This window comes from Oncorhynchus tshawytscha, linkage group LG16 (genome assembly GCF_018296145.1).
Source record: "Oncorhynchus tshawytscha isolate Ot180627B linkage group LG16, Otsh_v2.0, whole genome shotgun sequence".
Lineage (NCBI taxonomy): Eukaryota > Metazoa > Chordata > Actinopteri > Salmoniformes > Salmonidae > Oncorhynchus > Oncorhynchus tshawytscha.
The window spans coordinates 56,255,550-56,267,485 of record NC_056444.1 but is presented as its reverse complement, the minus strand read 5'-3'; the positions used below and the strand labels follow the sequence as shown (position 1 = coordinate 56,267,485).

At 47.9% G+C, this 11,936-nt stretch overlaps 1 protein-coding gene across 1 annotated transcript; it reads right to left on the bottom strand.

Moving 5' to 3' along the window:
* Window positions 1–565: 565 nt before the first annotated feature.
* On the bottom strand, window positions 566–4,123 carry LOC112215964 (perlwapin). Its single transcript, XM_042299391.1, has 4 exons — window positions 3,818–4,123; window positions 3,236–3,382; window positions 1,239–1,376; window positions 566–885 (listed from the first exon to the last, which is right to left on the bottom strand). The coding sequence occupies exons 1-4, from the start codon at window positions 3,963–3,965 to the stop codon at window positions 749–751; spliced, it is 570 nt and encodes a 189-aa protein (XP_042155325.1). The 5' UTR covers window positions 3,966–4,123; the 3' UTR covers window positions 566–748.
* Between the last annotated feature and the right edge of the window lie 7,813 nt (window positions 4,124–11,936).

Below are 11,936 nucleotides of genomic sequence, written 5' to 3'. Positions count from 1 at the left end.
CCAGATTTCCTGGTCTATCCCTGTATGCAAATTATTTGACTGATATTCTTTCAATATAATGTTTATTTAAATGTACATATTGATGCCACAAGTCTATTGTGCCACCTGTAAATGATAGAGGGCAGGATAACGATGATTTAAATGGTTTCACTGACCAGAGCCGTCTACAAATGCGTGCCTGACTACCTCCGGCGGTGGGCAGGATCAGGACAAAGGATGCATGTTAGAAGCAGGTATAAACAGGGCTAATGAGGGTCATGTCCGGTTTAATAGCTCTGCTGAACTCAGTCCATTTAGACTGGGAAGTGGGTATACACTGGCAGGGAACACAGAAACGTTGTGCAGAGTTGGGGGAGGTGTAGTAACACTAGAAACCTGAGTGCTCCAGACAAATCCCTGACCAAATAGAATAACCACTGAATCTGGTGGAAAGACGGAACGTGTACATACTTGAGCAATTTCCATTCTTAGTGTGTTCCATCATTTGTCGTTGTAGCTCAGCGCCGGCATAAAAAGGCACCCTGGAAACTAGATTTCCACCAACAAGGTAATACATGTACTGGAATGTATATAAAGGCTGCACATACCGCTTTATTGATTGGAATACAAACAAGTACAACCCCCCCACCCTAAAAAAAAACAACAACAAGCATTCCTCTTCTTGAAGGAGAACTCTTCTTTTTTTATTGAAATGATTTGAGGAGTCTATGAGTGCTGTCACTTCTCTCCAGACCCAAACCTTGCTGTCCTATGAGCAGGGCTCACTGCAGGCGTGGCCACAGGTTGTCCGGCAACACTTCTGTTCCTCGGGGCACTGGCCGTCATGGTAACAGAACTCAGCACACATGGGGGTCCCCTTAGGCAGGGCACAGCGACCAGGTTTCACTAAGGCAACAGAAAACATGTGTTTCATTATAAAGTAGCAACATACTGTAGGTTTATGGTACCAACAGCCTACACTGACTATTCCCATTAAAGTTTTACAATTACAATGACTTGGAATCTTTCTTATTCTATAGCTGGAATGCTCAGGGTCATATATATAGACTATGTGCCTGCATGGCTCTTGGAAATGTTCTTAATTGAGTGTCTCAGCTCTAAAGAGAGTGTATGTGAAATATATTGATCTATGTGTATGAAATGTACATTACAAGATCCAGCTTTCTTGTTTCCAGAATAATGCAGTAATAATGAATGCAATGGATGTGTGTATCTGTCACTCTGGGACCATATCCTACCTGTGTACGGTGCAATGCACTCATGCCCACATCCATTGTGGCAGCATTTTTCATCATTGGGGCAGTCACTGTCATTGGAACAGAACTCGGCACACATCCCTGAACCCCATCGTCTGCGAGGGCACACTCCAGGCTTTGCTTTGTAAACACAATTTGCAGAGCAGACGTGTCAGGGAACCCAACTTACCATGAAGACACATGAACCCCTTTCTGAAAATCTGTCATATTTGTGACTAGATATTTAGTCCCCATCATCAATGTTTCCCTCAGGCCTATGTTCCCTCAAGCCTATGTTCTCTCAGCCCTATGTTCCCTCAGTAATCGCTGAAACAATTTCAATTAAAACTGGCACAAATGCTTATTGTTATAAGGTTACAAAAAAATATGATTATTTCAGCATCTACACAAATATTTAAGTAATAATAGTTAAGGGTATATGGGACCTATTGAATATGTGCAATCACTTTGACCTTGACCTTTTGTCAATATTACAGACAAATTTTATTTTCTAAGATAGATTATTATTCATATTTGTTTTGCGAGAACAGGGCTGAGGAAACATAGGCTGAGGAAACAGAGCTGAGGGAAGATAGGGCTGAGAGAACAGGGCTGAAGGAACTTAGGGCTGAGGGAACATAGGGCTAAGGGAACATAGGGCTGAGAGAACAGGGCTGAGGAAACAGGCTGAGGAAACAGAGCTGAGGGAACATAGAGCTGAGGGAACACAGGGCTGAGAGAACATAGGGCTGAGGAAACATAGGGCTGAGAGAACATAGGCTGAGGAAACAGAGCTGAGGGAACATGGAGCTGAGGGAACAGGGCTGAAAGAACATAGGGCTGAAGGAACTTAGGGCTGAGGGAACATAGGGCTGAGAGAACATAGGGCTGAGGAAACATAGGGCTGAGAGAACAGGCTGAGGGAACATAGAGCTGAGGGAACAGGGCTGAGAGAACATAGGGCTGAAGGAACTTAGGGCTGAGGGAACATAGGGCTGAGAGAACATAGAGCTGAGGAAACAGGGCTGAGGGAACATAGGGCTGAAGGAACTTAGGGCTGAGGGAACATAGGGCTGAGAGAACATAGGGCTGAAGGATCTTAGGGCTGAGGGAACATAGGGCTAAGAGAACATAGGGCTGAGGGAACATAGGGCTGAAGGAACTTAGGGCTGAGGGAACATAGGGCTGAGAGAACATAGAGCTGAGGGAACATAGGGCTGAAGGAACTTAGGGCTGAGGGAACATAGGGCTGAGAGAACATAGGGCTGAAGGAACTTAGGGCTGAGGGAACATAGGGCTGAGAGAACATAGGGCTGTGGGAACTGAAGGAACAAAGGGCTGTAGGAACAGACATGGTCCCATACCAACCATTAGTTTGTGCGATTAACGGGGGCTGTGTTTGAGAGACAAGGGCGGATCCTGAAAACGGTTCTTCTCACAAAAACATCTGTAAACTCTGAACGGTTTGCGCTACAAACTATTATGAACCCCACTATAAAAAACTGAGACGCTCACGAACACGCACTGTTTTGCTCTACGAAGCTCACAAGCCGCACAAGAGTCGATAGAAAGCAAAGGTTCTTCTACATAAAAGATCATAGGACACCCCCGAACATATGTCTATAATACTGTAATAAGCTCACATTGTTGCTGTCAAAAACTCCAAACTCCACACAGTTGTCACTGACTAGTTGGACATTAATTTCTCACTAAGCAAAACATTTCTGTAAAAAAATGTTTTTATCAGGTTATTGTTTGGTGGACCTCATTTTTTGTTGTTGACATTAGTCAATGATACTCATGAAGGCAACAAATGTGTCATTTTTTTTCATTACATTTCTACTAATACTTTCATTGTACTGAAAAGAAAATCGTAAAACACTTAATTGTGAGGCTAAATATGAAGGCTGTACATATAGATCAATGAAAGTAGTGAAAAAACAGATATCTAGGTATCTTTGGGCCTGATGAGGTTAATAAGACAGTCAGGTTCTTCTTACTGAAGACAGGTGGGACACACACTGCGCCGCAGTCAAATACGCAGCATTTGTCATCTCCAGGACAGTCCTCATCGCAAAAGCATCCCTTTTGTGATGGCACCACGTTCAGAAGTCGCGGGCACTGACCTGCCTTTGGGAGGATTGGCACTGTGAGAGAGCAGGAGGAATCGTTGGAGTGAACTTGGGCGACCTCAAATCAAGTTAATTAAGGTGTAATTACAAAGTAGGCTACTCTAGCAACATTACGGCAATGAATTACAAAAACAGAAGCTTTTTCGTTCATTTTCGGTACCGGCACATTCAGTGTAGGCTATGCGTAAAATGGCCAAGTGTAAGGCTGGATTGTTTCAACCAGCAAATTTAAATCATAATGGCTGGCTCGTGTTTTTAGTAAGTAAAACAACACAATAAGATGCAAAATAGCCTATACACAATTAGGCCTATATAGGCTAGTCACTTGTGTCTCACATCACAAAGGTAGGCCTACATGTCAAATGGCTACTTAACATAACTAATCAAATTGCCTTACTTTGTTTCATGAAAAATAGTGACAAATAATGCAAAGTAATTTTAACAACTCACCTGTAGAATTGCCTCCAGTTTCTGCAGCAGAGATTATTTTCAAATCAAATGCCAACAGAACAATAACCAAAGCACAAAGCGCTGACGAATTCATTTCCAAGCTGACTTCAAGACTGTACTTGGAGCAAATAGTCCAAATAGATTTCATAGAAGAGAGACCTGGACCGCGTTCAGTATGAAAAAACGTTGGTCATCGTTCAATTAAACGGAAACGGGGCAGATCTGAACGACCAGTTGAAAAACGCGGAGGGGTTGGGTTGTTGTTTCAGGCCAGGGTTGGAGAACGCTCTCAGCATAACTGATCAAATATATATGAACGCCAGCAAGGCCGCTGCCCTTTAAATACTTAACTCATTGCTTCATGCCACCACACCTTATTAAATCTCAGTGAGTGACACCCGCCACACCCACCAAATGGAGCAAACATACGTCAAAGTCTGTTCAAGAACGTTTTGGGGAAACGTGTCGTTCAGTACAAACCGTCACGCAACGTAGCAAACGTTTATTCGAACTGAACGCACCCCAAAGGAGAGCCCAACGCATGGGGAACAATAGACCTGCAGGGTCCCTATGTCCCTCATTTTACATTCCGAGTTCGGATCGAACACTTGCTTAGGTCACATCTAATAACAATTATTAAAGAGACAATATGGAACTTTTTACGTGGGTTTGCTCTTGATCCAAATGGACAGGAACGTTGCCCAGAAATTAGAACAGATATTCATAATTGGACAAAAAAGGGAACACCACCCTAAACCCATCAGCAAAAGCAAACTAAGGATTTGTATGGTTTTGGATAGGAAATTGATGAATATTACATGAACCATACAGCCAACATTTACATGGGTGTCAGGTAGCTTAAGGGCTAGAGTGTTTGGCCAGTAACAGAAAGGTTGTGAGATCAAATCTACAAGCCTACAAGGTGAAAAATCTGTCAACGTGAGCAAGGCCCTTAACCTTAATTGCTTCCGGCTTGCTGTTGATAATAGCAGACCCTGGCTGTGACACCACTCTCTGAAGGTGTATCAGGGAGAGTTGTGATATTCAAAAAACACATTTCCATTCACACATGCATATTAAAACACACTTGAACATGTGCGAAATAGGACAAATATAAGCACCACCAAATTGTTATTAGCATTCAAGCTGAAATTTGCCATATACAATGAAACTGTATTAAAAAATACACTAACTGAACCTCAAATGAGATGGTAAATCAATGACTGAAAGGATTTCTGTTGGACTGCTGGTGACATCCCATAATGCATAATGATTCATAAATGAAATGTTTCAAATCAAATCCAATTGCATTTGTCTCATGAGCCGAATATATTTTGGGAATGACACAAATATAAATTTTCACAAGGTCTGCTGCCTCAGTTTGTATGATGGCAATTTGCATATACTCCAGAATGTTATGTAGAGTGATCAGATGAATTGCAATTAATTGCAAAGTCCCTCTTTGCCAAGAAAATGAACTGAATCCCTCAAAAACATTTCCACTGCATTTCAGCCCTGCCACAAAAGGACCAGCTGACATCATGTCAGTGATTCTCTCGTTAACACAGGTGCGAGTGTTGACGAGGACAAGGCTGGAGATCACTCTGTCATGCTGATTGAGTTTGAATAACAGACTGGAAGCTTCAAAAGGAGGGTGGTGCTTGGAATCATTGTTCTTCCTCTGTCAAACATGGTTAACTGCAAGGAAACACAAGCCGTCATCATTGCTTTGCACAAAAAGGGCTTCACAGGCAAGGATATTGCTGCCAGTAAGATTGCACCTAAATCAACCATTTATTGGATCATCAAGAACTTCAAGGAGAGCGGTTCAATTGTTGTGAAGAAGGCTTTAGGGCGCCCAAGAAAGTCCAGCAAGTGCCAGGACCGTCTCCTAAAGTTGATTCTGCTGCGGGATCAGGGCACCACCAGTACAGAGCTTGCTCAAGAATGGCAGCAGGCAGGTGTGAGTGCATCTGCATGCACAGTGAGGCGAAGACTTTTGGAGGATGGCCTGGTGTCAAGAAGGGCAGCAAAGAAGCCACTTCTCTCCAAGAAAAACATCAGGGACAGACTGATATTCTGTAAAAGGTACAGGGATTGGACTGCTGAGGACTGGGGTAAAGTCATTTACTCTGATGAATCCCCTTTCCGATTGTTTGGGGCATCCGGAAAAAAGCTTGTCTGGAGAAGACAAGGTGAGCGCTACCATCAGTGTAATGCTCCGGGTGTCGTGGGTGTGGAGTCAAATGCAGGAGACAGAGAGTTCAATGCTGTGCGTCTTTTAATAGCACCAACGCACCACAGGGTGCTCACAAAAGTTACGTTCCCAAACACAGGGAATCAAAATGTACAATGGAAAAAATCACGACCAGGCACTAACACGTACCACGTACCTCTACAACAGAGCCGAAGGTTACATTGAAATAATCCCGCACAACAACCAGGAGGGCCGGCTGTCTAATAAAGACAAACTAATTAAACATACACAGGTGCTACCACTAAGCATACAAGGAGGGGGAGGAAAAACAATCAGTGGTAGCTAATAGGCCGGTGACGACGACCGCCGAGCGCCACCCGCCCGGGAAGGGGAAACACCCTCGGTCGGACTCGTGACAGTACCCCCCCCTGACGCGCGCCGACACCGACCCCGGAGGACGAGGTGCAGGGCGATCCGGATGGAGGCGATGGAAATCCCTCAACATGGAGGGATCCAAGATGTCCCCCACCGGTACCCAGCACCTCTCCTCCAGACCGTACCCCTCCCAGTCCACGAGGTACTGCAGGCCCCTCACCCGGCGTCTTGAGTCCAGAATGGCCCGGATCGTGTACGCCGGGGACCCCTCGATGTCCAGAGGGGGGGGAGGGACCTCCGGCACCTCACTGTCCTGCAGGGGACCAGCTACCACCGGCCTGAGGAGAGACACATGAAACGAGGGGTTAATACGATAATAGGAAGGGAGTTGTAATCGATAACACACCTCGTTTATTCTCCTCAGGACTTTAAAGGGCCCTACACACTGCGGACCCAGCTTCCGGCAGGGCAAGCGGAGAGGTAGGTTTCGGGTCGAGAGCCAGACCCTGTCCCCCGGTACAAACACGGGGGCCTCACTGCGGTGGCGGTCAGTACTCCTCTTCTGCCGTCCACTCACTTGACGTAGAGATTCCTGGACGGCCCTCCAGGTGTCCTTGGAGCGCTGTACCCATTCCTCCACAGCAGGAGCCTCGGTCTGGCTCGGATGCCATGGTGCCAGGACCGGCTGGTACCCCAACACACACTGAAAAGGGGACACGTTAGTAGAGGAGTGGCGTAGTGAGTTCTGAGCCATTTCAGCCCAGGGAATGTATCGTGCCCACTCCCCTGGCCGATCCTGGCAATACGACCGCAGAAACCTACCCACCTCCTGGTTCACTCTCTCCACCTGCCCATTACTCTCGGGGTGATAACCGGAGGTCAGGCTGACAGAGACCCCCAAGCGTTCCATGAACGCTCTCCATACCCGAGACGTGAATTGGGGGCCCCGATCAGAAATGATGTCCTCCGGCACCCCGTAGTGCCGAAAGACATGGGTGAATAACGCCTCCGCAGTCTGTAGGGCTGTAGGGATACCGGGCAACGGGAGGAGACGGCAGGACTTAGAGAACCGATCCACAATCACTAGAACCGTGGTGTTCCCCTGAGACGGCGGAAGATCGGTCAGGAAATCTATGGACAGATGTGACCATGGCCGCTGTGGAATGGGGAGGGGTTGTAGCTTCCTTCTAGGAAAGTGCCTAGGAGCCTTACTCTGAGCGCACACTGAACAGGAGGAGACATAACCCTTAACGTCCTTAGCCAACGTAGGCCACCAATACCTCCCCTGAAGGCTCCCCACTGTCCTCGTCACCCCAGGGTGACCCGAGGAGGGTAGGACGTGAGCCCTCCGAATCAGTTTGTCCCGAACACCAAGCGGCACGTACCTTCGCCCCGCTGGACACTGAGGAGGCGCGGGTTCAGCCCGTAACGCCCGCTCGATGTCCGAGTCCACCTCCCATACCACTGGGGCTACCAGCTTTGAGGCGGGAAGGATGGGAGTAGGTTCGGTGGACCCATCCTCCGTGTCGTAAAGGCGGGACAGTGCGTCAGCCTTTACGTTCTGGGAGCCCGGTCTATAAGACAAAGTAAACCGGAACCGGGTGAAGAATATGGCCCACCTTGCCTGACGTGGGTTAAGTCTCCTAGCTGCCCGAATATACTCCAGATTCTGGTGGTCGGTCCAGATGAGAAAGGGGTGTTTAGCCCCCTCAAGCCAGTGTCTCCACACCTTCAGAGCTCTAACCACCGCTAGCAACTCCCGGTCCCCCACATCATAGTTACGCTCCGCTGGGCTGAGCTTCCTTGAGAAGAAAGCACAGGGGCGGAGTTTTGGTGGCGTACCCGAGCGCTGTGATAGCACGGCACCCACCCCAGCCTCGGACGCGTCCACCTCCACTATGAATGCTAGAGAGGGGTCCGGATGCGCCAACACGGGCGCATCAGTGAACAGCGCCTTCAACTTGTTGAATGCTCCGTCCGCCTCTGCTGACCACTGCAACCGCACCGGGCCCCCCTTCAGCAGTGAGGTGATGGGAGCCGCTATCTGGCCAAAACCCCGGATAAACCTCCGGTAGTAGTTGGCAAAACCCAAAAACCGCTGCACCTCCTTTACCGTGGTCGGAGTCGGCCAATTACGCACGGCCCTAATGCGGTCACCCTCCATCACTACCCCCGAGGTGGAAATGCGATATCCCAGAAAAGAGACGGCTCGTTTAGAGAACACGCATTTCTCAGCCTTGACGTATAGGTCATGCTCCAGCAGTGTACCAAGCACCTTGCACACCAGAGACACATGCGCGGTGTGAGTGGCCGAGTAGATCAGAATGTCATCGATATAAACAACCACTCCCTGCCCGCACAGGTCCCTGAGAATCTCGTCTACAAAGGATTGAAAAACGGCTGGAGCATTTTTTAACCCATAAGGCATGACGAGGTACTCATAGTGGCCTGATGTAGTACTAAATGCGGTTTTCCACTCGTCTCCCTTCCGAATACGCACCAGACTATACGCGCTCCTGAGATCCAGTTTTGTGAAGAACTGCGCTCCGTGGAACGATTCCACCGCCGTAGCGATGAGAGATAGAGGGTAACTATACCCCACTGTGATGGCGTTTATACCTCTATAATCGATACACGGACGCAAACCTCCCTCCTTTTTCCTCACAAAAAAGAAACTCGAGGAGACGGGTGAAATGGAGGGCCGAATGTACCCCTGTCCCAGCGACTCCGTGACATATGTCTCCATTGCCAACGTCTCCTCCTGGGACAGCGGGTACACGTGACTCTTGGGAAGCGCAGCGTCTACCTAGAGATCTATCGTACAATCCCTTCCCGGTCGATAAGGTGGTAATTTAGTCGCTTTCACTTTACTGAAAGCGATTGCCAAATCGGCATACTCGGGGGAGCCAAGGTTTGGGCCTTTCTAGGGAGTTTTTCCTAGCCCTTGTGCTTCTACACCTGCATTGCTTGCTGTTTGGGGTTTAAGGCTGGGTTTCTGTACAGCACTTTGAGATATCAGCTGATGTAAGAAGGGCTATATAAATACATTTGATTTGATTTGATTTAGAAACCTCTTGGACCTAGACTTGGTGCTCCAGTACCGCTTGCCGTGGGGTGGTCAACACTGTAGCAGAGAGAACTGTCTATGACTAGGATGGTTGGAGTCTTTGACAATTTTTAGGGCCTTCCTCTAACACCGCCTGGTATAGAGGTCCTGGTTGGCAGGAAGCTTGGCCTCGGTGATGTACTGGGCCGTAAGCACTACCCTCTGTAGTGCCTTGCGGTCGGAGGCCGAGCGGTTGCCATACCAGGCAGTGATGCAACCCGTCAGGAGGCTCTCGATGGTGCAGCTGTAAAACCTTTTGAGGATCTGAGGACCCATGCCAAAACTTTTCAGTCTCCTGAGGGAGAATACGTTTTGTTGTACCCTCTTCACAACTGTCTTGGTGTGCTTGGACCATGTTAGTTTGTTGGTGATGTGGACGCCAAGGAACTTGAAGCTCTCAACCTCCTCCACTACAGCCCTGTCAATGAGAATGGGGGCGTGCTCGGTCCTCCTTTTCCTGTAGTCCACAATCATCTCCTTTGTCTTGTTCATGTTGAGGGAGAGGTTGTTGTCCTTGCACCACACGTTCAGGTCTCTGATCTTCTCCCTATAGGCTGTCTCATCGTTGTCGGTGATCAGGCCTACCACTGTTGTGTCATCTGCAAACTTAATGATGGTGTTGGAGTCGTGCCTGGCCGTGCAGTCATGAGTGAACAGGGAGTACAGGGGGGGGCTGATCACCCACCCCTGAGGGGCCCCTGTGTTGAGGATCAGCGTGGCGGATGTGTTGTTACCTACCCTTACCACCTGGGGGTGGCCTGTCAGGAAGTCCAGGATCCAGTTGCAGAGGGAGGTGTTTAGTCCCAGGGTCCTTAGCTTAGTGATGAGCTTTGAGGGCACAATGGTGTTGAACACTGAGCTGTAGTCAATGAATAGCATTCTCACATAGGTGTTCCTTTTGTCCAGGTGTGACGGGGCAGGGTGGAGTGCAATAGCGATGCATCATATGTGGATCTGTTGGTGCTTTATGCTAATTGAGTGTGTCTAGGGTTTCTGGGATAATGGTGTTGATGTGAGCCATGGCCAGTCTTTCAAAGCATTTCATGGCTACAGACATGAGTACTATTGGTCAGTAGTCATTTAGGCAGGTTACCTTAGTGTTCTTGGGCACAGGGACTATGGTGGTCGGCTTGAAACATGTTGGTATTACAGACTCAGACAGGGAGAGGTTGAAAATGTCAGGGAAGACACTTGGTCAGCGCATGCTTCGAGTACACGTACTGGTGATACGTCTGGCCCTGCGGCCTTGTGAATGTTGACCTGTTTGAAGGTCTTACTCACATCGGCTGCGGAGAGCATGATCACACAGTTGTCCGGAACAGCTGATGCTCTAATGTATATTTCAGTGTTTCTTGCCTCGAAGCAAGCATAGAAGTTATTTAGCTCATCTGGTAGGCTCTTGTCACTGGGCAACTCTTGGCTGTGATTCCCTTTGTAGTCTGTAAAAGTTTGCAAGCCCTTGCACATTTATTTGGACTTTATTTAACTAGGCAAGTCAGTTAAGAACAAATTCTTATTTTGAATGACAGACTAGGAACAGTGGGTTAACTGTTTTGTTCAGGGGCAGAACAACAGATTTTTAGCTTGTCAGCTCGTGGATTTGATCTTACAACGGGTACGAGTCCAACGCTCTAACCACTAGGCTACCTGCCACATACATCAGTCACTGGTTTTATCAATAAGTGCATCAAGGTAAGTGCAAGCCCTGCCACATCCGATGAGCGTTGGAGCTGGTGTAGTTTCCCTGCATTTAAGTCCCCTGCCACTTGGAGCGTCGCCTCTGGATGAGCGATTTCCTGTTTGCTTATGGCGGTATACAGCTCTTTGAGCAGGGTGTTAGTGCCAGCATCAGTCTGTGGTGGTATGTAGACATCTACAAAAATACAGATGAAAACTCTCTCGGAAGATAGTGTGGTCTACAGCTTTTCATGAGATACTCTACCCCAGGCGAGCAAAGCCTTCCTTAGATAGGGCCTTCCTCAAGACTTCCTTAGATATTGCGCACCAGCTGTTTTTCACATACACTGTATATGCATATGCCCCCGCCCCGTGTCTTACCAGAGGCTGCTGTTTTGTGCTGCCGATGGAGTGTGTAACCCGCCAGCTGTATGTTCTTAATGTCATCGTTCAGCCACGACTCGGTGAAACATAAGATATTACAGTTTTTAATGTCCCATTGGTAGGATATACGTGCTTTCAGCTCGTCCCATTTATTTTCCAGCGATTGAACATTAGCTAGCAGGACGGAAGACAAGGGCAGATTAGCCACTCGTCACCTGATCCTCGCAAGGCACCCTGATATTTTCCACTAAATCTCAGTTTCCTTTTTCAACGAATCACAGGGATCTGGGCCTGGTCGGGTGTCTATGGTAGCATTTCCCTCCTGTCCGATTCATTGAAGAAGAGCTCTTTGTCCAGTTTGAGGTGAGAAATCGCAGTTC

What these genes read in the sequence shown, in the direction of transcription:
- LOC112215964 (XM_042299391.1), bottom strand. Translation starts at nt 3,965, where the DNA reads ATGAAATCTATTTGGACTATTTGCTCCAAGTACAGTCTTGAAGTCAGC. An exon ending in AACTGGAGGCAATTCTACAG is followed by an intron (nt 3,383 to 3,817) that starts GTGAGTTGTTAA and finishes GCTCTCTCACAG; the next exon opens with TGCCAATCCTCCCAAAGGCA. An exon ending in GTGTGTCCCACCTGTCTTCA is followed by an intron (nt 1,377 to 3,235) that starts GTAAGAAGAACC and finishes GTGTTTACAAAG; the next exon opens with CAAAGCCTGGAGTGTGCCCT.